The sequence below is a fragment of the Schistocerca piceifrons genome, chromosome 2 (genome assembly GCF_021461385.2).
Source record: "Schistocerca piceifrons isolate TAMUIC-IGC-003096 chromosome 2, iqSchPice1.1, whole genome shotgun sequence".
Lineage (NCBI taxonomy): Eukaryota > Metazoa > Arthropoda > Insecta > Orthoptera > Acrididae > Schistocerca > Schistocerca piceifrons.
In genome coordinates this window covers 44,545,540-44,568,371 of record NC_060139.1, presented here as the reverse complement: position 1 = coordinate 44,568,371, position 22,832 = coordinate 44,545,540, and the positions used below count along the sequence as shown (strand labels likewise).

Below are 22,832 nucleotides of genomic sequence, written 5' to 3'. Positions count from 1 at the left end.
CTACGCATGGTGGATATGTGGAAAATATCGTACTATAGAGTTTCCCAGACCGCAGCGCCATCTGTTGTTGAAAATTGTAACTACTGTAATTTCGAAAGTTTGTCTGCCTGAAAATGTACTGTTGTCCCAAGCATATTGCAACAAACGGTGTATTTCTATCGCTGCTCGTTTAGTTTTTATTGCCGTTTCAAATATATCGGGCATTTTTGAAACACCCTGTATATGCAGCAACGTTCGCTGAACGGTGGTTGAGGAGACACTGTGGTAGCCCCTTGGTTTGCATAGTTGCTCAACAGCTGCACGTTTCTTCACCCTCGGTGCCGGTTTTGGATAGCGTCATTTTGCCATACACGGTGTACTTTAACCAGGGCGGCACCCGAATCGTTTACAAACCTTGCCCTTTAAGATAAGCTTCCACCCTTGTTCCGAAAGCTTATGATTATTCCCTTTCAGTCGGCAAATAAATCGCTTCGTTTCCGCATTACGACAAGGACTGCACCGTTTACCGCGTCCCCCCTCCATGCTAATGCTGACACTTACTGTCTGCGAATCATTATCGGATTAAACGATACAGTGACGGAGTTTCACCTGTCGAAACATAGGCTGTTGTCGAGGACGCTACTCGGCTGCATTCTCATACGGTATTTGAACATTCGATACGCTGGAAGAAGCCCAAGTTTGTTTCTGTATTTTTTCATGATCGTCCGTTGGCGACATACAGCAGACAGCAACAAAGTCAGTGAACATTCTGACAATTCCGATGGCGCTGCCTGAGAAATTAGTTATACCTCTTGAGAATTAGGTACCCTATCATGCTTAACTGGGGCATATTTTTATTTTTACACTGCTGGCCACCGTAAATGCAACACCAAGAAAGACAAGAGGTAGCACAACACAATTTATTTTGTAGATAACATGTTGACCAAGTATCAAATGATTACGTTTGCAGACGTTTGTGACATGTGGTTCCTGCCAGAATCAGTAGCCAGAGTAGCCGCCATTGTTGGAGATCACCGCTGCCACACGTCTCGGCATTGAGTCATAGAGACGTTGGATGTGTTCCTGGGGTACAGCAGCCCAAGCAGCTTCCACAAGTTGCCAAAGATTATCTGGTGTGGCAGCTGGGGATGTAATCTGGGTCACTTGTTGAGCAACCATGGACCACATGTTTTCTATCGGCGAAAGATCCGTAGAGCGAGCCGGCCAGGGAAGCACTTCAATCTGGTTATTGACGAAGAACCTTTGGACAATGCGTGCCACGAGTGGTCGCGCATTATCCTGTTGAAATATGGCTGTGGCCGAGCCCTGAAGGTAAGGAAGGACAACTGGCTCCAGCACCTCGGATATGTAGCGCCGGCTATTTAAAGTACCGGCAATGCGTACTAGAGGCGTGCGAGAGTAATATCCAATACCGCCCCATACCATAAAACCCGGTGCAAGACCAGTGTGGCGGTGCATAATGCAGCTGTCCAGCATCCTCTCTCCACGGTGTCTACACACTCGAATCCGACCATCGTGGTGCTGCAGACAGAAGCGTGCCTTGTCAGTAAAGACAACGTCATTCCATTCTGCCGTCCACATCCGTCTGTCATCACACCATTGGTGACGGAGACGTCTGTGGTTCTGCGTCAATGGTAGACGAAGCAATGGACGTCTTGCGGACAGACCACTCTGCTGTAAATGGCGTCGAATGGTACGCGCAGACACTGGATGATGCGTTACAGACGCAATGTGCTGTGCTATGGTTCGGGATGTCACTGAGCGATCCGTCACTGCCATGCGCACAATTTGCCTATCAGCACGTGCAGTGGTGCACCGAGGTGAATGCGATCTACCACGTCGGTCCGTCGTACCCTCCTGCATCCAACGGTCACATATCCGCATTACAGTTGTTTGGTTTCGTCCAACACGACTAGCGATTTCTCTGTATGATAATCCACAATCTCGGTAAACCACTATCCTTCCTCTGTCGAACTCGGATACTTGATCAAACGATGTTCGCTGTTGTCTACGAGGCATAACTGATCGTCTTGTGAAACAACCACAAGGTAAACACACGTGCCGAACGTACACTCGTCGAAATCGCCAAGCCTTAAATGGCGCTATGAGGTGGCGCCACAGGCGTGCGTGATGTGCGTCTGCGCTGAAATTCTAATCAGTTGCATATCTCATCGCTGCAAACCCATGGTGTAAATTTCACTTGATTCGGATGCTTCCTTCAGGGTGTTGCATTTACGGTGGCCAGCAGTGTATTTTTAATTTTCATGTCTGCTTCTGTAGGACTAAACTTACGAGCCAATACCCCTGGTCATGGAACGCATCAATGCATTAAATCACATCAGGAAAGTTAATGACAAAATAAAATTTACGCGAATTCTGCGCATACAAAAAGCTGTTGAACATATGCTACCATAATCAAAAATACCAACCACGCATTTGCTTAATATTTTTCCCGAAACGCCCCGACAGAATAGAAGGAGTTCAAAAATGGTTCTAATGGCTCTGAGCACTATGGGACGTAACATCTGAGGGCATCAGTCCCCTAGAACTTAGAACTACTTAAACCTAACTAACCGAAGGACATCACACAAATCCATGCCCGAGGCAGGATTCGAACCTGCGACCGTAGCAGCACCGCGGCTCCGGACTGAAACGCCTAGAACCGCTCGGCCACAGCGGCAGGCGGAAACAGAACACACTCTTTGAGTCGTTAAACGACTTCTAAGGCGAAACTATGTTTGACACTAAAGTACTTGAATTGAAATTATCAAGTACCCTATCTATATATAGACTCGTTAATAACTTTTGTAAACACCAGTGACATAGAACTGGTTTAAAATAGTTTGCATTAATCGTTCCTTCCTTTTTGGTGCTTCGTCACCCTATCGGTAAAAACGGAACCGTTTTATGATCGCCAGTTTTCCGTCTGTCTGCGCGTTTGTCTGTCTCTCCGACTGTTAAAACCGTTTGTTTCAGGAACGGGTCGGTATATCCAGTTAAGATTTGGGTCACTAAGGACAACGGTCCCTTGACACAGTAAAACATTTAAGCTTCTAAGACAATGCAATCTAAAGGTACGGCCATTTATGTCATATAATTTCACAATCGCAAACTTACTCATCAAAACTTGTGTGGTATTTCCCGTTTACCTAAAATCGTGAAATCTGGCAAGTAGCAAGTTTTCACAGTATAAGGAAAGGAGTGAATCTGAAAACTGTTGATTTTTAAGTGTCTCGCAGGACAATAATATTTGATTATCAATTGTTATCCGGTTGTCTGTCTGACTGTATGTTACAAACCCTTTTTCTCAGGAACGGTTAGACGTATGAATTTAAAATTTACGTCACGTACAGGGTCTGACGGCAATCAAATATCAGCTTCGTGTGATATAATTACAAGTGAACAATTTTCGGTTTGTTTCCTTTCCTTGTAGTGTGAAAACTTGCTTCCTGAAAAATTTCATGATTCTAGGTCAACGCGGATTAACGCATATGTTTTCACGAGTGGTTTGCGAGTAAGTGTGTTACATTAATGGCCGAATCTATTGATTTCATTGACTTAGAAGCTTCAATGATTTACACCGCCAACGGAACGTAGACCGTAGCATGTGGCTTAAATATCAATTTGATACGACTAGCCGTTTCTGAGAAAAAGGGACGTTAGTAGTCAGACGGACAGACGGATAGATCAACAGACAACAAAGTAATCTTATAAGGAACCAGTTTTTACCAATCGTGATACGGAACCATAATTACAAATATGGTTAACTACAAGGCTGACCTATGTAGCAAAGTGCTTTCGTAACCTATAAATAGCCCGTCATACCCATGGGATTCCTCAGTCGTGAGCGGTTCAATTACTGACCCACTCTCCCCCATGTCTTTTCAGATAGCAGTGTTGGAAAGCTATTATGAAGAGAGTTACATGATTTCATGCAGAAACTAAGTTTTTATTTAATTCACCCTATATATCCATATATATAAATTTTTTCAAGATGGGACGTCACCTAACCTAACCTAACCTAAGACCTACATCTCTAACGTCGATCAGTTGTAGAATTTTGGAACACGTATTACGTTCGAGTAAAATGACTTTTCTGGAGACTAGAAATCTACTCTGTAGGAATAAGCATGGGTTTCGAAAAAGACGATCGTGTGAAACCCAGCTCGCGCTATTCGTCCACAAGACGCAGGGGGCCATAGACACGGGTTCCCTGTAGATGCCGTGTTTCTTGACTTCCGCAAGGCGTTCGATACAGTTCCCCACAGTCGTTTAGTGAACAACGTAAGAGCGTATGGACTGTCAGACCAATTGTGTGACTGGATTGAAGAGTTCCCAGATAACAGAACGCAGCATGTCATTCTCAATGGAGAGAAGTCTTCCGAAGTAAGAGTGATTTCAGGTGTGCCGCAGGGTAGTATCGTAGGACACTTGCTATTCACAATATATATAAATGACCTTGTGGATAACATCGGAAGTTCACTGAGGCTTTTTGTGGATGCTGCTGTAGTATATCGAGAGGTTGTCATTGTAGACAAGTGTAATGAGCTGCGAATACATAGAAAGAAAGATCCTTTATCATATAGCTACAATATAGCAGGTCAGCAACTGGAAGCAATTAAGTCCACAAATTATCTAGGAGTAGGCATTAGGAGTGATTTAAAATGGAATGACCATATAAAATTAATCGTCGGTAAACCAGACACCAGACTGAGATTCATTGGAAGAAACATAAGGAAATGCAGTCCGAAAACAAAGGAAGTAGGTTACAGTACACTTGTTCGCCCACTGCTTGAATGCTACTTACCGGTGCGGGATCCGTACCAGATAGGGTTGATAGAAGAAATAGAGAAGATCCAACGGAGAGCAGCGCGCTTCGTTACAGGATCATTTAGTAATCGCGAAAGCGTTATGGAGATGGTAGATAAACTCCAGTGGAAGACTCTGCAAGAGAGACGCTCAGTAGCTCTGTACGGGCTTTTGTTGAGGAGTCCCCCTACGTATATCTCGCGAAGAGCCCACACAGAGGCATACCGACAATCTTTCTTTCCACGAACAATACGAGACAGGAATAGCAGGGAGAACCGATGGAGGTACTCAAAGTACCCTCCGCGACACACCGTCAGGTGGCTTGCGTAGTATGGATGTAGATGCAGATGTAGAAAGTGCTTTCGTAACCTATAAATGGCCCATCATACCCATGGGATTCCTCAGTCTTCAGCGATTCAGTTATTTACCCAATCTCCCCCATGTCATTTGAGATAGCAGTGTTGGAAACCTGTTGTGAAGAGAGTTACATCATTTCACCCTCTACATTCATAAAGAGGTTATTGAGTACTGTACAGAGGCTATATCTGAGTAGCAAAAAACACTGATAATACATGTTGACTTAATATCGTCGACCGTGTGCTGTTGCACAGACATTCCTTGCACGACTGACCTTTACATTTAATTTAATACTATCCTGAGAATTAGCTATTTTATCACCATGTAAAATTTTTTTGCCTTCTTAACATCATTAAGCACTTTGCATTGCTGTTTGTAATGCGTTCCTGCAGCTCGATTTTTTTCTACATTATATCTGTAACTGGGAACCTCTTTTGATGCTAGTCAATTGTCAGGATGAGCATTACTGCAAAGGGCATTTGATTATAAAGCATTATGTCAGGGTGAAAAACACTAAATAAATTACTTTTTCTCTCTTAACAACATGTGAGCTGGGTGGGTTCTTCCTTGGCTCGTGTATGAGGTAGGATGAAACAGCATTTTTACATAAGATAACTTTTATTGAAAGTTTTGTACAATGGTTTCCTTACTGGATTGTTCTGGCTGGGAGAGCGGCAGCTGTGTCGTCTGTGAAGCCTTCTGCTGCGTGGGCCGCGGCGTCTGATTATGCTTGGTGGTGTGCATCTCGTGTCGCTGTTTACCCCAGGTGACTGGAGACGCGCATCGTTGAGGTGCCCCGTTTAATTATTAAGAACGAAGTCGTGAATTGGAGGGTGATACCTTGGATGTGGCGTCCCGGTGTTTCTCTCTCTATGCGGCCACGTGTGACAGTGTACGTCGGCCAGCGGAGCGGCGCGGCGGGGAAAGGCCAGTGTCCCAGACTCGAACAACGGACTCCAGCTTGCCAGTCTTCGGCTGTTAGATTTTCATCACCACCTCACAGGTGACTGCTGATGTGAGACCGTCTCCTTCCCGTCCTCACGAGTCACCCGGGTACGTAAAAATCAGTCTTCAAATACCTTCTAACTTCTGTCTTCTGGCGGCGAGGCTGCTGCTTTCTATTCCATTACAGCGGCGGACTTGGTGCTTCTGTGTACGATGTAGTCTCTTCCTGCATGACGGTCTTCAGTACCGAAACTGAACTGAAAACTACTGTCGGGCCCACTGCGTCTCGCGTATTTATTTACTTCAGTTCACTGGAGGTGAACGACTTCACGGTCATTGCCTCTTCTGTCACGTTGAAAAGCTTCTCGAAGAATCTTCTTAACGTCGGTCATTGGCTCTTGGAATGTAGGCGAGGGCCTTTGATCACATGTGACAATTGAGAAACACGTGAGCCGGCCGGGCGATGCCCTGACGGCTGAATCGACAGCGTCTGCTTATGTGGGGAGGGCGATGGCTTCTCCTGAATGTGCTGACTTCACGGTCATTGCCTCTTCTGCTCTGCCCGCTGTTTGCCAGAGTGTAACTCTTCTAAACTAAACTGAGTTTTTCATTTATTTTCTAATCTCCACTTCACATTGATTTCACTAATTTATTTACCTATCTTAAGTACCACTCAACATATCCTTATCCTAGTAGTTAGCCATGCAGGTTGGCTCTCACTTCCGTTACTGCCCAACTTTCGATGCGTGGTCAGCCGCGGTTGTGCGAAAGTTGCCCTCGTGTCTCGCAGGACCGACTGTGGCAGTGCTTCCTGCAGCGTCAGCAGGAGCCAGCGGCCGGGGAGGCGGCGGCGGGGGCCGCGCCAGGGCTGGGGGCGGTCGGCGCGGAAGCGGAGGAGGCGGCGTCTTCGCGCATCGACCGCGCGGGCATGGACGCCGCCAAGCTGCACTGCTGCGCGCGCGCCGCCTCCACCGCGTGCCGCCGCCTCTGCTTCCGCACCTACTCCAGCGAGTGGGTGCGCTTCTGGCCGCAGTTCAGCGCCCACTGCCTCGAGGACTCCGCCGAGGTCGCGCTGCTCACCTGCGTCCAGGAAGGTAGGCCGGCGCCTCGCCCCACCCCAGCTGCGGAGGCCGCAGTCGTAAACTGAAGAGAGAACCGCGATCTCGCCGGCGGAAGAGGGCTTTCCGGAAGCTTTCTGTGCCGATTCGGATACCTATGTGTATCCAGAATGAGATTTTCATTCTGCAGCGGAGTGTTCGCTGAAATGAAACTTCCTGGCAGATTAAAACTGTGTGACGGACCGAGACTCGAAATCGGTACCTTAGACTTTCGCAGGCAAGTGCTCTACCAACTCAGCTACCCAAGCACGACTCATGCAACGTCCTCACAGCTTTACTTCTACCTTCCAAACTTTACAGAAGCTCTCCCGCGAACCTTGCAGAATTTTTGGAAGGTAGGAGACGAGGTACTGGCAGAAGTAAAGCTGTGAGGACGTTGCGTGAGTCGTGCTAGGGGAACTGAGTTCGTAGAGCACTTGCCCGCGAAAGTCTAAGGTACCGAGTTCGAGTCTCGGTCCGCCACACAGTTTTAATCTGACTGGAAGTTACCTATGTGTATAGCTGTGAAAGAGCAAAATTAAAATACAGTGTCAGTATTAAGATTTGTGCACTTTTGCGGTACATGCCGTCGGTAAGAATTATCGTACACGGTCCGTCAAAAAAACTTTCCGAGACTGTTAGTATCCCTGCTGTGTAAAAGATGTCAGTGCAGTAAGTATGGTGGTAACTTGAACTAACAACTATGAACAACAGATGTACGAAATTTCAAACAATTTCGACAAATAGTATTGGCTGGCTCTGAGCACTATGGGACTCAACTGCTGGGGTCATTAGTCCCCTAGAACTTAGAACCAGTTAAACCTAACTAACCTAAGGACACCACACACATCCATGCCCGAGGCAGGATTCGAACCTGCGACCGTAGCGGTCTCGCGGCTCCAGACTGCAGCGCCAGAACCGCGCGGCCACTTCGGCCTGCAAATAGTATTGTTCTGCTGAAAATACCACAAGTACGCCGATATCGTCGAGTTATGTCTAACTGCAAAACCAATAAACCTAGAAACAGCTTCCGAGAATCTCAATACTAACCTCTGAGCACTATCAAAATGGGTGCAGGATGTAGGCTTAAAGCTAAACCCATCTTGTTGGTAATTCTAGACTTATTAACCCTATATGTCTGGAATCCCTAGCATTTTTAACCGTAAATGGAACAAATATAAACTTCTCTCTTCCAGCAAACTGTGTAGGATTAATAATAGATGAAAATCTAAACTGAACTTGCGAGGTGCCAGGGTGGAGAAGAGTTTGTACGTCTTTAATTGAGACGAATTTTGCATGAGAACGAGACATGCACTCGACCCCCACCTTACCTACCGCATAATTAATTATGCTCACAACGGTAACGGAGGGAAATAATGGTGGATCCTGCTAGTTGGTAAACTAAGGAGTACACACTCACAATAATTTAATAAAAATGGTAATCTACTAAAAAAAAAAAGAGAACTTTATCATAATAAACAACAGGAAATGGGATTCTGCCTATATCTACCAAATGATATGCGGATTAAATATGACAATGAGATTTATTATGTATCACAACATAAATGCTGGGATCACAAGGAGAAACAAGCAAGGTGGACTTGTAGCAAAGCGAGCGCGCGTGCTGGTGAGGGATTCAGTATAAAATTGATAAGGTCCTACAATGCTGGAGCCACAAAATTCTTTACCAGTACTGAAATCTGCAGCACGTCGTCGGTAGGCAGCGTCCTGATGATGTAGGCGCCGACTTCTGCCGTGCAGAAACTCTGTGTCAACCGCTGGCCGCGAAGGCTGTCCGAGAATTCTAAGTTCTTCCGAAAACGAGGGACCAAGTCGCAAGCCCGTCTGACTCCGGCGAAGATCTGATCCTGAATCCTCTCCGTGATGCGATGCAAGAGCGAAGCCAACATTGCTCTACTCCCTACTCTCCGCGAATCAGCATTCAGTTCTGATTCCAAAATTCCCCCAAACTGTCTCAGAACATCATTTGCGCCAATAGCGACCGTTCCCTCCAATTTCGAACAGGGCTTTATGACGTCAACTAGCCTCAGTTTAAGTTGACCAATCATGCCTCTGCTATTCAGCTGAGGCCACTGAACTTGCCGTTTGACCGGCTACGAAAACAACCTGCCTAGACCACCTGCTATCCGAGGCCCGACAGTCGCACCCAGCGGGCAGGTCCGCAAGTATTCTCAGAATCAAGAGGACAATGCAGTCAGTCGGTGCCAGGAATCTTCGTTCCGGACGCGCCGTAACGGTAAACGCATAAACTGCTGCGACTTTCAGACGTCTCGCAGGTCGTTTCGCCCTGCATACAATAGGCGAGACTCGACCGACGTCAGTCGTTCCGCCAGGCGCTTAAGCCTATTGTACGAACCCCACAGAATTCAGGGAAGTGCGGCCCACAACCGGAAACGCAGTGTGCTGCGTCCACAGATGCTCACCTCGCACAGGCCATCCAAGGAAGTAAAACAACATGTTTAGGAATCAGGTGAAAAGTATTTTTTGAGCTCTCAGTATAAATACTCTCATTACAATAACCTTATTCGGGCTGTTACTACCGGGCAATGACATAGAACATTAATATAATTGATGAAAATGACAGGAGACATGCAAAAGAGGTCGTGAAACATCTCGGACTGAGTACATAACTGCAATGCGCGAGAAAGCATCAGCATCTCTCCATGCACTAAAGAAATATAAAAAGCTATTGTATGTTATATGAATGCGTGTGTCTCTTCTTTCGGACGTGTCAAAGTTACGTTCGAGCTCCTGTGGGCATCTCAAAGTAGCGAGCATCGAGGACATGGAAGTGGACTGCAGACACAAGGCGTTAGGTGGTAATGTGCATCGTCTGGGGGCCCTACAGAGATAGTCTGCGCAGCTGCAGTGAATACTGTGTCCAGCTGGCGCAATGGTTACCGCAGCTGCGTCGTAAGCAGGATATCCCAGGTTCGAATCCCGGGCCGGTATGCACGTTCACTCGCAGCCACTGATTCCACATAACGCCCCGATGCAGCTGTCATTTATAGCTCCTTCCGTTTCCTTTCCTTTCTCCGCCCACTTCCTTAAATTTATACAGTGTCGTACATTGATAGTGACCGGGCCAAATATCTCACGAAATAAGCATCAAACGAAAAAACTACAAAGAACGAAATTCGTCTAGCTTGAAGGGGGAAACCAGATGGCGCTATGGTTGACCCCATAGAAGGCGCTGTCATAGGTCAAACGTATATCAACTGCGTTTTTTAAAATAGGAACCCCATTTTTATTACATATTCGTGTAGTACGTAAAGAAATATGAATGTTTTAGTTGGACCATTTTTTTCGCTTCACAAACGTATAAGTACGTGGTATCACGTAACATTCCGTCAGTGCGGACGGTATTTGCTTCGTGATACATTTCCCGTGTAAAAATGGGCCGTTTACCAACTGCGGAAAAGGTCGATATCGTATTGATGTATGGCTATTGTGATCAAAATGCCCAACGGGCGGGTGCTATGTATGCTGCTCGGTATCCTGGACGACATCATCCAAGTGTCCGGACCGTTCGCCGGATAGTTACGTTATTTAAGGGAACAGGAAGTGTTCAGCGACATGTGAAACGTCAACGATGATCCGCAACAAATGATGACGCCCAAGTAGGTGTTTTAGCTGCTGTCGCGGCTAATCCGCACATCACTAGTAGGCAAATTGCGCGAGAATCGGGAATCTCAAAAACTTCGGTGTTGAGAATGCTACACCAACATCGATTGCACCCGTACCATATTTCTAGCACCAGGAGTAGTATGGCGGCGACTTTGAACGTCGTGTACAGTTCTGCCACTGACCACAAGAGAAATTACGGGACGATGACAGATTTTTCCACTCGTTCTATTTAGCGACGAACCGTCATTCACCAACAGCGGTAACGTAAACCGGCGTTATATGCATTATTGGGCAACGGAAAATCCACGATGGCTGCGACAAGTGGAACATCAGCGACCTTGGCGGGTTAATGTATGGTGCGCAATTCTGGGAGAAAGGATAATTGGCCCCCATTTTATCGATGACAACCTAAATGGAGCAATGTTTGCTGATTTCCTACGTAATGTTCAACCGATGTTACTACGAGATGTTTCACTGCATGACAGAATGGCGATGTACTTCCAACATGAAGGATGTCCGGCACACAGCTCGCGTGCGGTTGAAGCGGTATTGAATAGCGTATTTCATGACAGGTGGTTTGGTTGTCGAAGCACCATACCGTGGCCCGCACGTTCACCGGATCTGATTTCCCCGGATTTCTTTCTGTAGGGAAAGTTGAAGGATATTTGCTATCGTGATCCATCGACAACACCTGCCAACATGCGTCAGCGCATTGTCAATGCATGTGCGAACATTACGGAAGGCGAACTACTCGCTGTTGAGAGGAATATCGTTACACGTATTGCATTAATGTGGTATTTACAGGTAGTCACGCTGTAACAGCATGCGTTATCGGGAAAGATAAGTTCACAAAGGTACGTGTATCACATTGGAATAACAGAAATAAAATGTTCAAACGTACCTACGTTCTGTATTTTAATTTGAAAAACCTACCTGTTACCAACTGTTCGTCTAAAATTGTGAGCCATATGTTTGTGACTATTACAGTGCCATATATCACAAAGCGAAAGAAGTGGTCCAACTAAAACATTTCTATTTCTTTACTTACTACACGAATATGTAATAAAAATGGGGGTTCCTATTTTTAAAAAAACGCAGTTGATATTCGTTTGACCTATGGCAGCGCCATCTAGCGGGCCAACCAAGCGCCATCTGGTTTTCCCCTTCAAGCTAGACAAGTTTCGTTCTTTACTGTTTTTCGTTTGACGCTTATTTCGTGAGATATTTGACCCTGTCACGATCAATGGACCTCCCTGTATAAAAAGCTCTTCTCTCTTGACCTGGAAAAGAAATTTTTACATAAACTTATACTTCCAGTTGTTGATTGCAGTAATGTTATCGTGCAGGACCTTTCTCGGGAGAGCTCATGGAACTGGTCACGAATGCCTGTGTTCGTTATATTTGTGACGTTCGAGCCTCTGATCACATTTCATCACCATATGCACAGCTACCCAGGCAAGCGCAGAGATTTCCATACCCTATGCCGGCCTTAGTAGCCGAGCGGTTCTAGGCGCTACAGTCTGGAACCGCGCGACCGCTACGGTCGCAGGTTCGAATCCTGCCTCGGGCATGGATGTGTGTGATGTCCTTACGTTAGTTAGGTTTAAGTAGTTCTAAGTTTTAGGGGACTGATGACCTCAGAAATTAAGTCCCATAGTGCTCAGAGCCATTTGAACCATTTCCATACCCTATGTCTCCTTCAGTGTTTTATCAACGAAAACTGTCCCTCATAGCTCTCCTCGACCATAACGCTTTTATCTGAACAGCATGGCAGAAACACCAGTTCCAATCAGAGCAGACTCCTTTGTGTCCCACTCCCTCGTTCAGCCACTTTCTGGATGTCCGTCTCAGTAACATAAACCCGTCTCTGGAATAGCCTCCCGCATTGTACTAGAGAAGCGAATAACATCTCAAGCTTCAGAATAATCACATATCTTAAAAAAACTGTCCCTTTATGTACTCATTACCCTTATACGTCATTCATTCGAACCTTATCTTCCTCTTTACCTAGTAATCTTAGTTGGTGCAGTATCCTTAATTTTCCTGCCCCCAGGGCTCGCTGTTGCTGAAGATATCTATTTTGTTTACCTATAATTTATTTCTACATCCGCTACTATCGCTATTGTTATTATTCTCATTATTATTATTATTATATTATTACTATTAGTTGTAGCTGCTGCAGTAGTACAAGTACTGCCAGCATTAAGTTTATTAGTTCTTAGTCAGTATTATTTACTCACATTGCTACTTTGTACACTCAGATCGTTTTAATACTATATGCCACATTAAAACTTTTGTTTCTTAGGAAAATTATGCAAAAAGGTACCGTATTTTTGGAACCCTGGTCCGATGTAAGAGAGATCATATCTAGTTAAATAAATAAGTGAATGTAAATAAGATAGTCCGTCGCAATGACGCATCAAGATGGTGCACCGGAAAACACTTGTTACAGATAATGGGCTGTAATTAAATTCTTGGGTGACGACACTTGTTTTTATCAATACGACTTAACCGCATGACGATATAGTGTAGAACAGTTCGCAAATGCCGAAGAAGATGTGATAATGTTGTGAGAGCCAAAAAGGCGTTGAGTAACGTCTTGATTTTCGATCTATCTTTCGCACCTGCTTCGGTCTTAGTGGACCATCAGAGACCCATTCTGCACTTTGTCATTATGTGGTAGATTCGTGCTCCTAACACCAAGTCTCGCCACCCACGAATTTAATTACAGCACATCGCTTGTAACGACTGTCTTCCATCGGCACCATTTTCATGGTTCAATACGGCTGTACCATCTAACCGAATTGTTTGAAACATCGCATATCGGTTGTTAACAGTTATTAGTTGAAGTTGCCACTGTAGCTACTAGCTACTGCGCTGATCTCCCTTATACACCAGGAACTAAATCAGTCTCGGAACTTTTTGTATAAGTAGTGTATAATGATCATTTGGATGCTGTAGCTCTTCCTACTTTCCATGATTGATGAAAAAAGTTGGAACGAAAGGCCATCTTAAGCAGGAAACCGTTTAAGTGCTGTTGCTTTACCTAAAGGTGTTTTAGCACTTTCCATGCTACCTTCAGTGTGTTTTATTTATTTTCTTCCTCACATGACGCTGTCAGTTATGACTGCGTGCATTGCACAGATTGTCATACTTTTCTGTCGCTGATCTTGCCTTCTTGTTTGTGGCGTATTAGAACAAGTATGTCTTTGGCTATCGGCGGTTTTAACTGTTACAAACGCATCTGATCCACAAGGTTTCTGCCGCCACTTCAAATGTTGTTTTTCTGATAACAACTTATAAGGACTATTACTACCGATAGAGGTGTGACGTGGTAAATCGTACCCCTTGCGCGTCTCTGCTTGTCTGCAGATTTCAGAGCTGAGCGCGTCTTTTTCCGGCAAGAACACTGTCTTGGTGTTATGTTCACCAGATGCGCAAACGCTGAGAGTCACGCGCCGGAGTGCGAGCAGGTAATCGTTGTTCATGTATCGCACGGAAGTGTCGCGTGCAGTTGAGTCGCATCAGAATTCTACGGACAGTTTGCAAGTGTGATAAAATATGAATTTCGAAGGCTTTTTACGCCTGTTCGTAGAACAACAGTGCATAATTATTGAGTTTACTAGCGCAGGTTGCACGAAATCAATGTACGAGTATAAATCAGTATCGTTGTCCCGGGGACTTAGTGTTTGTGTTGTCCTCGTCATTTCATCATCATTCGTGAAAGGGGCAAGATTGGTCTGCATAAAACTGGGACTTTGTACGGGCGCTGATAACCGCGTATATGAGCGCCCCACCAACCAAAAATCATCTTCAGTATCGTCGTTCTTAGTGAGTAGCATCCGATGGCGACATATGATCTATCATATCATGGTGTATCATAGAGTTAAAAGTTAATTTGGGAAAGAAGTACAGCAGTGGCAGACTTCAGTCTAAAAGTAGAATAAATTTAAGTAATACGAACGTATGGGGCATGCGGTAGTTGCTCCTTGGGTACATGGAAGAAACCTCGGCAAATAATTGCTGTAGAGGAACGCAATCGGGCACACCATGGAAACGTTGAACTAGTGTCCACAGCGAATCTTTTTACCATTGGCGAACATTGGAGAAAAAAGGCAAACACACATAACTGGACCTCCTCAAGGCTAAAAACTGTGACCATTAAATACTGGAGGACTGTCAAGATGGTTCAAATGGCTCTGAGTGGCATGGGACTTAACATCTGAGGTCATCAGTCACCTAGAACTTAGAACTACTTAAATCTAACTAACCTAAGGACATCACGCATATCCATGCCCGAGGCAGGATTCGAACCTGCGACCGTAGTGGTCGCGCGGTTCCAGACTGAAGCGCGTAGAACCGCTCGGCCACACTAGCCGGCTGACTGTCAAGAGAAAGGAGTCTTACCAGCAATGCAAACAACGTTCATGGGGCATTTTAACATTTCAGGAAATACTCAGAGGGGTAAACGACCGAAGACCAAAAATTGAACGAATTGAGACGGTATTATAAAGTTATCGTGAACAGTATGATAGATAAGTCCGGATATAGACATTAAGTCAAGAAGTATCATGGAGAGAAGCTACAATGAAATTTTAAAAACTGAGCTACAGTCGTATACTATTACTTCAGGGTACAAACCACTCTACATGTATTTCATGTTCCATAAGCGAAATAATTTTCATAACCAAAACATCAAGATTTTGTTGCGAGATTTTAAGTACCAAAGCGTCAACTTGGGAACCGGTGTTTGAAGACAGCGGCTCGGGGACTGTGACGGAGCGCTCGGGACCCGAGCTGCAGCCGCGCGGCCGTAAATGGACGTCTGTGTGTGCTGTGACAGCTGATGGCTGATGGCTGCGTCGTCTGCAAATGCGCACGAACGAGATTCTAGCGTTTGCGCTCTGTAAATATGTCTTCGCTCCCGCCCGATCGCTTCATCATAGGCGTCAAGGTGAACACATATTTGAATAGGAATTTCTCAGAAATGAAGTATGCATGAGAAGTAGCCACTTGTGGGACCCGGGCGGGTGCCTGTGCGTGGTTTGACAGCTGACTGCCGCGCCACGTCACTGGGCTTGTCTGTGCGCTCTACTGGACAGGGATTGGCGGAGGGTGCTTGCGGGTGTTGATTGAATTATTTTGCGAGGAGGTGTGTAGGTTGTGCTATGAGTTATTTGGACAGTTTACGAGTACTGAGCGTGTCTAGACATACGTGTGCTGAATTATTTAGGAGGGTTGTGAATGCCTGTAATTAAATTATTTGCGTGAATTAGGAGTTGTTTGCGTGTCTGCAGACTGTGTATTGTGAGCGCAGGCATAAGATGGAGTGGACTCCTTCCTTACTCTCCCCAGCAGCCTAGAGCAGCCTGAGTAATTTTAGCATAATTCTCGCCCCTGCAGACCACCATCTGGGATTAGGTCATAGGAGGGATGACAGTTCTGGTGGCAGTAATTTGTACTGTGTCAGTTGGACAGTAAACCTCATGGTGGAGACACTGCCTGCAAAATAAAGACTTGTGTTCAGATCTGTTTTCCCGTCGTTTCTCCCCACCATCTTGGATGACGTCATGCACTGTGCACATTAGTACACGTTAGTACAGGTTAGCCTGCAAACAAGGATCGGTAAGGGGGTGTGATGCTGGGCTGAGGATCGTGGTGTAGACTTTAATTATTCGATTCCAAGTCCAGGTGGGTGTGGCATTGGTGAAAACTGATTGCAAGTCCTAGGTTCTGTCAGGTCGAATCACGTGACTAATGCAGTAGCCAACAGGAGTGCACCATTCTAGGGGTGGGGTGTGCTAGTTCACGGATGAACACCGCGCTGATGGTGGAAAAATGTGGAACTTCTCATTTTATGACTGAATATTGAAATTGTAAATTGAGTTATTGAATATGATTAAAATTGAAATGGAATTAAGTACTTCGGTAATAGATGTGTTAGATGCGCGATGTGGGTGTTACTTTGGTCAGCTTATTTACAGAAGACTATGTCTCGCGCGAATATGGAGGTTGCGGCCGAGGGTGTGTGACGTAAGCAGTCCTTCGCTCGTGGACCACTGACGTGGCGCATTTCCGGTTATAACGCATGCGCGAGAGAGAGCAGGTGATATTGTATCATCACTCGACTTCAAGGTAGCGCCCTCTGGTGGCCACGATTTGAACTAAGTCAGTTGGGCTCTGGAGATCGTGGTGAACACAGTGGGTGCCGTCATCTTCAATACCAGTACTTGTGTCATCACCCGACGTCGCTTTTGCTTCCCTGGGGGCACCGACATGAAATAAGCCAGTTGGGCTCTGGAGTTCGCGGTGGGTACACTGGGTGCAGCCATCCTGAATGACGGTACTTGTGTCATAATCAGACGTCAGGGCGGCGCCCTCTGCTGGCACCGATATGAACTAAGCCAGTTGGAGTCCAGACCCAGTGGAGAACACATATACTAGAAATTAGTTAAATAATAAAGACATGTCCTTTTTCCCGCCATTTTCTTTGCTTAGTAGAGATAACAGGGGTGTGATGGATTATCATGTTGGAATCTGAACTTCGCGCCATTTTTCTGGGCGACGGAGGCGTGGCACTTTCCCGCCAAAATCCGCAATCTTGATTGACGTCACAGCCGCTATCTTGGATGACGTCATCGCCGCCATTTTGGATAACGGTATTTTGTGATGGTACCAGCCTAGCGCCAGTACTCTTACAACCCTGCTCCCTTCCCAACCACTGCTTCCCTTTCATGTCCCTCGACTCTTATAACTGCCATCTGGTTTCTGTACAAATTGTAAATAGCCTTTCGCTTCCTGTCTTTTACCCCTGCCACCTTGAAAATCTGAAAGAGAGTATTCCAGTCAACATTGTCAAAAGCTTTCTCTAAGTCTACAAATGCTAGAAACGGGGGTTTGCCTTTCCTTAATCTATCTTCTAAGATAAGTCGTAGGGTCAGTATTGCCTCACGTGTTCCAACATTTCTACGGAATCCAAACTGATCTTCCCCAAGGTCGGCTTCTACCAGTTTTTCCATTCGTCTGTAAAGAATTCGCGTAACCTGACCATACTCGTCAAGTAAAACTAAAACTAAAAGTTTAAAAAAGAGAACACAAAAACTCTTAAAAAGTAAAAACTTTAAGTGTAATATAAGTAGTAACATATTATTGAAGGTAAAGGAATACTATAGGCTATCTTTTACATTTTAGAGGTTTTTTGTTTTGTTTTCAATTTTTAAGTTTTATTGCATAATTTTTAAACTTCGTATTGTAGTGGCAGACATAGTACTAACGACACTCTATCCCCACGTTCACACAAAATAATTTCCGGGACGAAACAAGAAACTGCGAACTTTTCACTTACATGATTTACTTGATCTTTTTAATTCACTCATATATTCACTGAATACGTTTTCATACATATTTATCTTATTTTGTTAAAACAAGCAATATACAGTGGCGTTAATTTTAAATGAAGTTGGAAGAAAGTGAGCTGGCTTTGCGCACTCTTGCAATAGTCTGCCTAAACTATTAGGAAAAAATCATTTGATTTAGTATTCAAAAAAGAAAACACTTCTTAATCTTCCGCGAACATTAGGAAGTGATGTCCTTTTTTTAATATGAAAAGTGTTTAGTTAATTTAGATGATGAAAACTGAACAGCTGAACAGACATTTATGGAACATAGCTAAGAACCATCCCGATTAAACCAGCTTTCGAATTTAAAAAAAACTGTACTAAAATCTGGCCTTTCGTTTAGGAGCTACGATGTCACAGACAGATGCACAGATACACTTCAAAAGACAAACATCATCATTGGTGGTCGACCGTAAACGATAAACGTAAGTTGTCGTGGGCTTTTATTTAGATCTAGTTCTATGTAACTTGATGTAGCTCTTATGTTTATGTAGCGTATATCAAGAGAGCGCGCTGGAAGAAAAGATTTTTACTTAATTTATCTGATGCAATTTGAACTGCTGAACAGACTTTCGTAGAACATAGGAAAGAACCATTGCAATTAAACCCCTTTTCACATAAAAACAACTGTACTAAAATCTGACCTTCCATTTGGAAGCTACTGTGCCGCAGACAGGTACACAGACACACAAGTTAAAGATGTAACACCCCTCCGTTAGCGACGGGGGTTAAAAAAATATTGTAGCACGTTCTATCCACATACATGAGTTGTTATTTAAATGCCCCTTTTTCATTCAGGGGTACAGCGTAACATTAGCAGAAAAATATCACGGAGCCGGCCGGTGTGGCCGTGCGGTTCTAGGCGCTTCAGTCTGGAACCGCGTGACCGCTACGGTCGCAGGTTCGAATCCTGCCTCGGGCGTGGATGCGTGTGATGTCCTTAAGTTAGTTAGGTTTAAGAAGTTCTAAGTTCTGTGGGACAGATGACCACAGATGTTAAGTCCCATAGCGCTCAGAGCCATTTGAACCAACCAAATATCACGGAATTAGGCGCCCCTCTGTACATTTCTAGCATTTGTAGACTTAGAGAAAGCTTTTGACAATGTTGACTGGAATACTCTCTTTCAAATTCTAAAGGTGGCAGGGGTAAAATACAGGGAGCGAAAGGCTATTTACAATTTGTACAGAAACCAGATGGCAGTTATAAGAGTCGAGGGACATGAAAGGGAAGCAGTGGTTGGGAAGGGAGTAAGACAGGGTTGTAGCCTCTCCCCGATGTTGTTCAATCTGTATATTGAGCAAGCAGTAAAGGAAACAAAAGAAAAATTTGGAGTAGGTATTAAAATTCATGGAGAAGAAATAAAAAATTTGAGGTTCGCCGATGACATTGTAATTCTGTCAGAGACAGCAAAGGACTTGGAAGAGCAGTTGAATGGAATGGACAGTGTCTTGAAAGGAGGATATAAGATGAACATCAACAAAAGCAAAACAAGGATAATGGAATGTAGTCTAATTAAGTCAGGTGATGCTGAGGGAATTAGATTAGGAAATGAGGCACTTAAAGTAGTAAAGGAGTTTTGCTATTTGGGGAGCAAAATAACTGATGATGGTCGAAGTAGAGAGGATATAAAATGTAGGCTGGCAATGGCAAGGAAAGCGTTTCTGAAGAAGAGAAATTTGTTAACATCCAGTATTGATTTAAGTGTCAGGAAGTCATTTCTGAAAGTATTTGTATGGTGTGTAGCCATGTATGGAAGTGAAACATGGACGATAACCAGTTTGCACAAGAAGAGAATAGAAGCTTTCGAAATGTGGTGCTACAGAAGAATGCTGAAGATAAGGTGGGTAGATCACGTAACTAATGAGGAGGTATTGAATAGGATTGGGGAGAAGAGACGTTTGTGGCACAACTTGACTAGAAGAAGGGATCGGTTGGTAGGATATGTTTTGAGGCATCAAGGGATCACCAATTTAGTATTGGAGGGCAGCGTGGAGGGTAAAAATCGTAGAGGGAGACCAAGAGATGAATACACTAAACAGATTCAGAAGGATGTAGGTTGCAGTAGGTATTGGGAGATGAAAAAGCTTGCACAGGATAGAGTAGCATGGAGAGCTGCATCAAACCAGTCTCAGGACTGAAGACCACAACAACAACAACAACTGTACATTCCGTTCATCGCTTTCAGAGAGAAACTAAGGATAATGGGATGCGCCCTGGAGGTATCATTGTAGCAAAGTAAAGCAAAGCTCCGCGTTCTAGGCCAGATGGGCCAATCGAGACCAACCGACCGCTCTGTCATCCCCTGCCATTTGAATTAGGTATGGATACGTATGGGGTCAGCAGACCGCCCTCCTGGCCATTGTCGTCTCTCCTGACCTGAATCACGCAGCTCCTCAGTAGGCGTCACAAGGTCGAGTGCACACTGGTTCTTTCCTCCCACCAAGAAATAAACTGTGGCAGCACTGAGAATGGATACCGGTGCTCCACATTGCAGTTACAGAAACTGACAACAATGTGACGGAAGCAGGTGTACATCCCAAGCTTGAGTGGAATGTTTTATCTGTGAAAGTTGAGGTCTTGGTATGTAGGTGTGATGTCAAATCCTATTTTCCTCCACCTTGAGGTCTGAACCCATCTCCTCCAACTGTACTAATGAAACTACCTTTGGGGATTTCGGAAAGAGAACGCATGAAGCCAGACCTAGCGAGCCGCTGCCTTCGCATGTAAGCTGCCCAGAACACCGTCCCCCTCACTCGCAGACATGTTTGGATTTTAATAGTGAGAGGGAAATCCAGGAATATAAAATACACTACTGGCCATTAAAATTGCTACACCAAGAAGAAATGCAGATGATAAATGTGTATTCATTGGACAAATATATTATACTAGAACTGACATGTGATTACATTTTCACGTCATTTGGGTGCATAGATCTTGAGAAATCAGTACCCAGAACAACCGCCTCTGACCGTAATAACGGCCTTGATACGCCTGGGCATTGAGTCAAACACAGCTTGGATGGCGTGTACAGGTACAGCTGTCCACGCAGCTTCAACTCGATACCACAGTTCATCAAGAGTAGTGACTGGCGTATTGTGACGAGCCAGTTGCTCAGCCACCATTAACCAGACGTTTCCAATTGGTGAGAGATCTGGAGAATGTGCTGGCCAGGACAGCAGTCGAACATTTTCTGAGTACAGAAAGGCCCGTATAGGACCTGCAACATGCGGTCGTGCATTATCCTGCTGAAATGTAGGGTTTCGCAGGGATCGAATGAGGGGGAGAGCCACGGGTCGTAACACATCTGAAAAGTAGCGTCCACCGTTCAATGTACCGTCAATGCGAACAAGAGGTGTCCGAGACGTGTAACCAATGGCACCCCATACCATCACGCCGGGTGATACACCAGTATGGCGATGACGAATACACGCTTCCAATATGCGTTCACCGCGATGTCGCCAAACACGGATGCTACCATCATGGTCCTGTAAACAGAACCTGGGTTCATCCGAAGAAATGACGTTTTGCCATTCGTGCACCCAGGTTCGTCGTCGAGTACACCATCGCAGGCGCTCATGTCTGTGATGCAGCGTCAAGGGTAACCGTAGCCATGGTCTCCGAGCTAATAGTCCATGCTGCTGCAGTCTTCGTCGAACTGTTCGTGCAGACGGTTGTTGTCTTCCAAACGTCCCCATCTGTTGACGCAGGGATCGAGACGTGGCTGCACGATCCGTTACAGTCATGCGGATAAGATGCCTGTCATGTCGACTGCTAGTTATACGAGGCCGTTGGGATCCAGCACGGCGTCCGTATTACCCTCCTGAACCCACCGATTCCATATTCTGCTAACAGTCGTTGGATCTCGACGAACGCCATCAGTAGTGTCGCAATACGGTAAACTGCAATCGCGATAGGCTACAATCCGACCTTTATCAAAGTCGGAAAGGTGATGGTACGCGTTTCTCCTCCTTACACGAGGCATCACAACAACGGTTCACCAGGCAACACTTGTTCAAAAATGGTTCAAATGGCTCTGAGCACTATGGGACTTAACATCTATGGTCATCAGTCCCCTACAACTTAGAACTACTTACACCTAACTAACCTAAGGATATCACACAACACCCAGTCATCACGAGGCAGAGAAAAATCCCTGACCCCGCTGGGAATCGAACCCTGGAACCCGGGCGTGGGAAGCGAGAACGCTACCGCACGACCACGAGCTGCGGACAATCATAAAGGCAATGTGGGATAACAAGGACGAATGAATTCTACACACAGAGAGTTTCCACATGCGGTCGGCGACCAAATACACGTAGTCCGATGAGACGACAGACTGAACGACCAAACCAGGTCGTTCGCACTGAAGTTACATGTATCAGAAACGGTCGAGCGCGTCTAGGCTATCCGAAGCTGAATGCAGCTCCAACCCGACTCAACTCGATGTCCGTTCGGAATTCGGAGACACGGTGACCCGAGCGGGCACACTGGCTCGGGCCTAACCATGCAGAGGTAACTCTTGCGCATTGGCCACATCTCTGCACAAGGAAGGAACCGACCCACGTCCGGAAAGATGAC

General features: G+C 45.3%; 1 protein-coding gene and 1 long non-coding RNA gene across 2 annotated transcripts in view; both read left to right on the top strand.

Annotated features, from left to right (window-relative positions):
* LOC124776351 overlaps window positions 1-7,011 on the top strand; it is a 33,118-nt gene extending 26,107 nt beyond the window's left edge. Inside the window, exon 3 of the long non-coding RNA XR_007015609.1 lies at window positions 6,902-7,011. This is a non-coding gene — a long non-coding RNA (uncharacterized LOC124776351). The remainder of the gene's footprint in view (window positions 1-6,901) is intronic.
* LOC124775137 (reversion-inducing cysteine-rich protein with Kazal motifs-like) overlaps window positions 1-22,832 on the top strand; it is a 370,434-nt gene that overhangs the window by 248,362 nt on the left and 99,240 nt on the right. Inside the window, exon 7 of the mRNA XM_047249977.1 lies at window positions 7,007-7,205. Coding sequence (XP_047105933.1) covers window positions 7,007-7,205 — 199 coding nt within the window. The remainder of the gene's footprint in view (window positions 1-7,006; window positions 7,206-22,832) is intronic.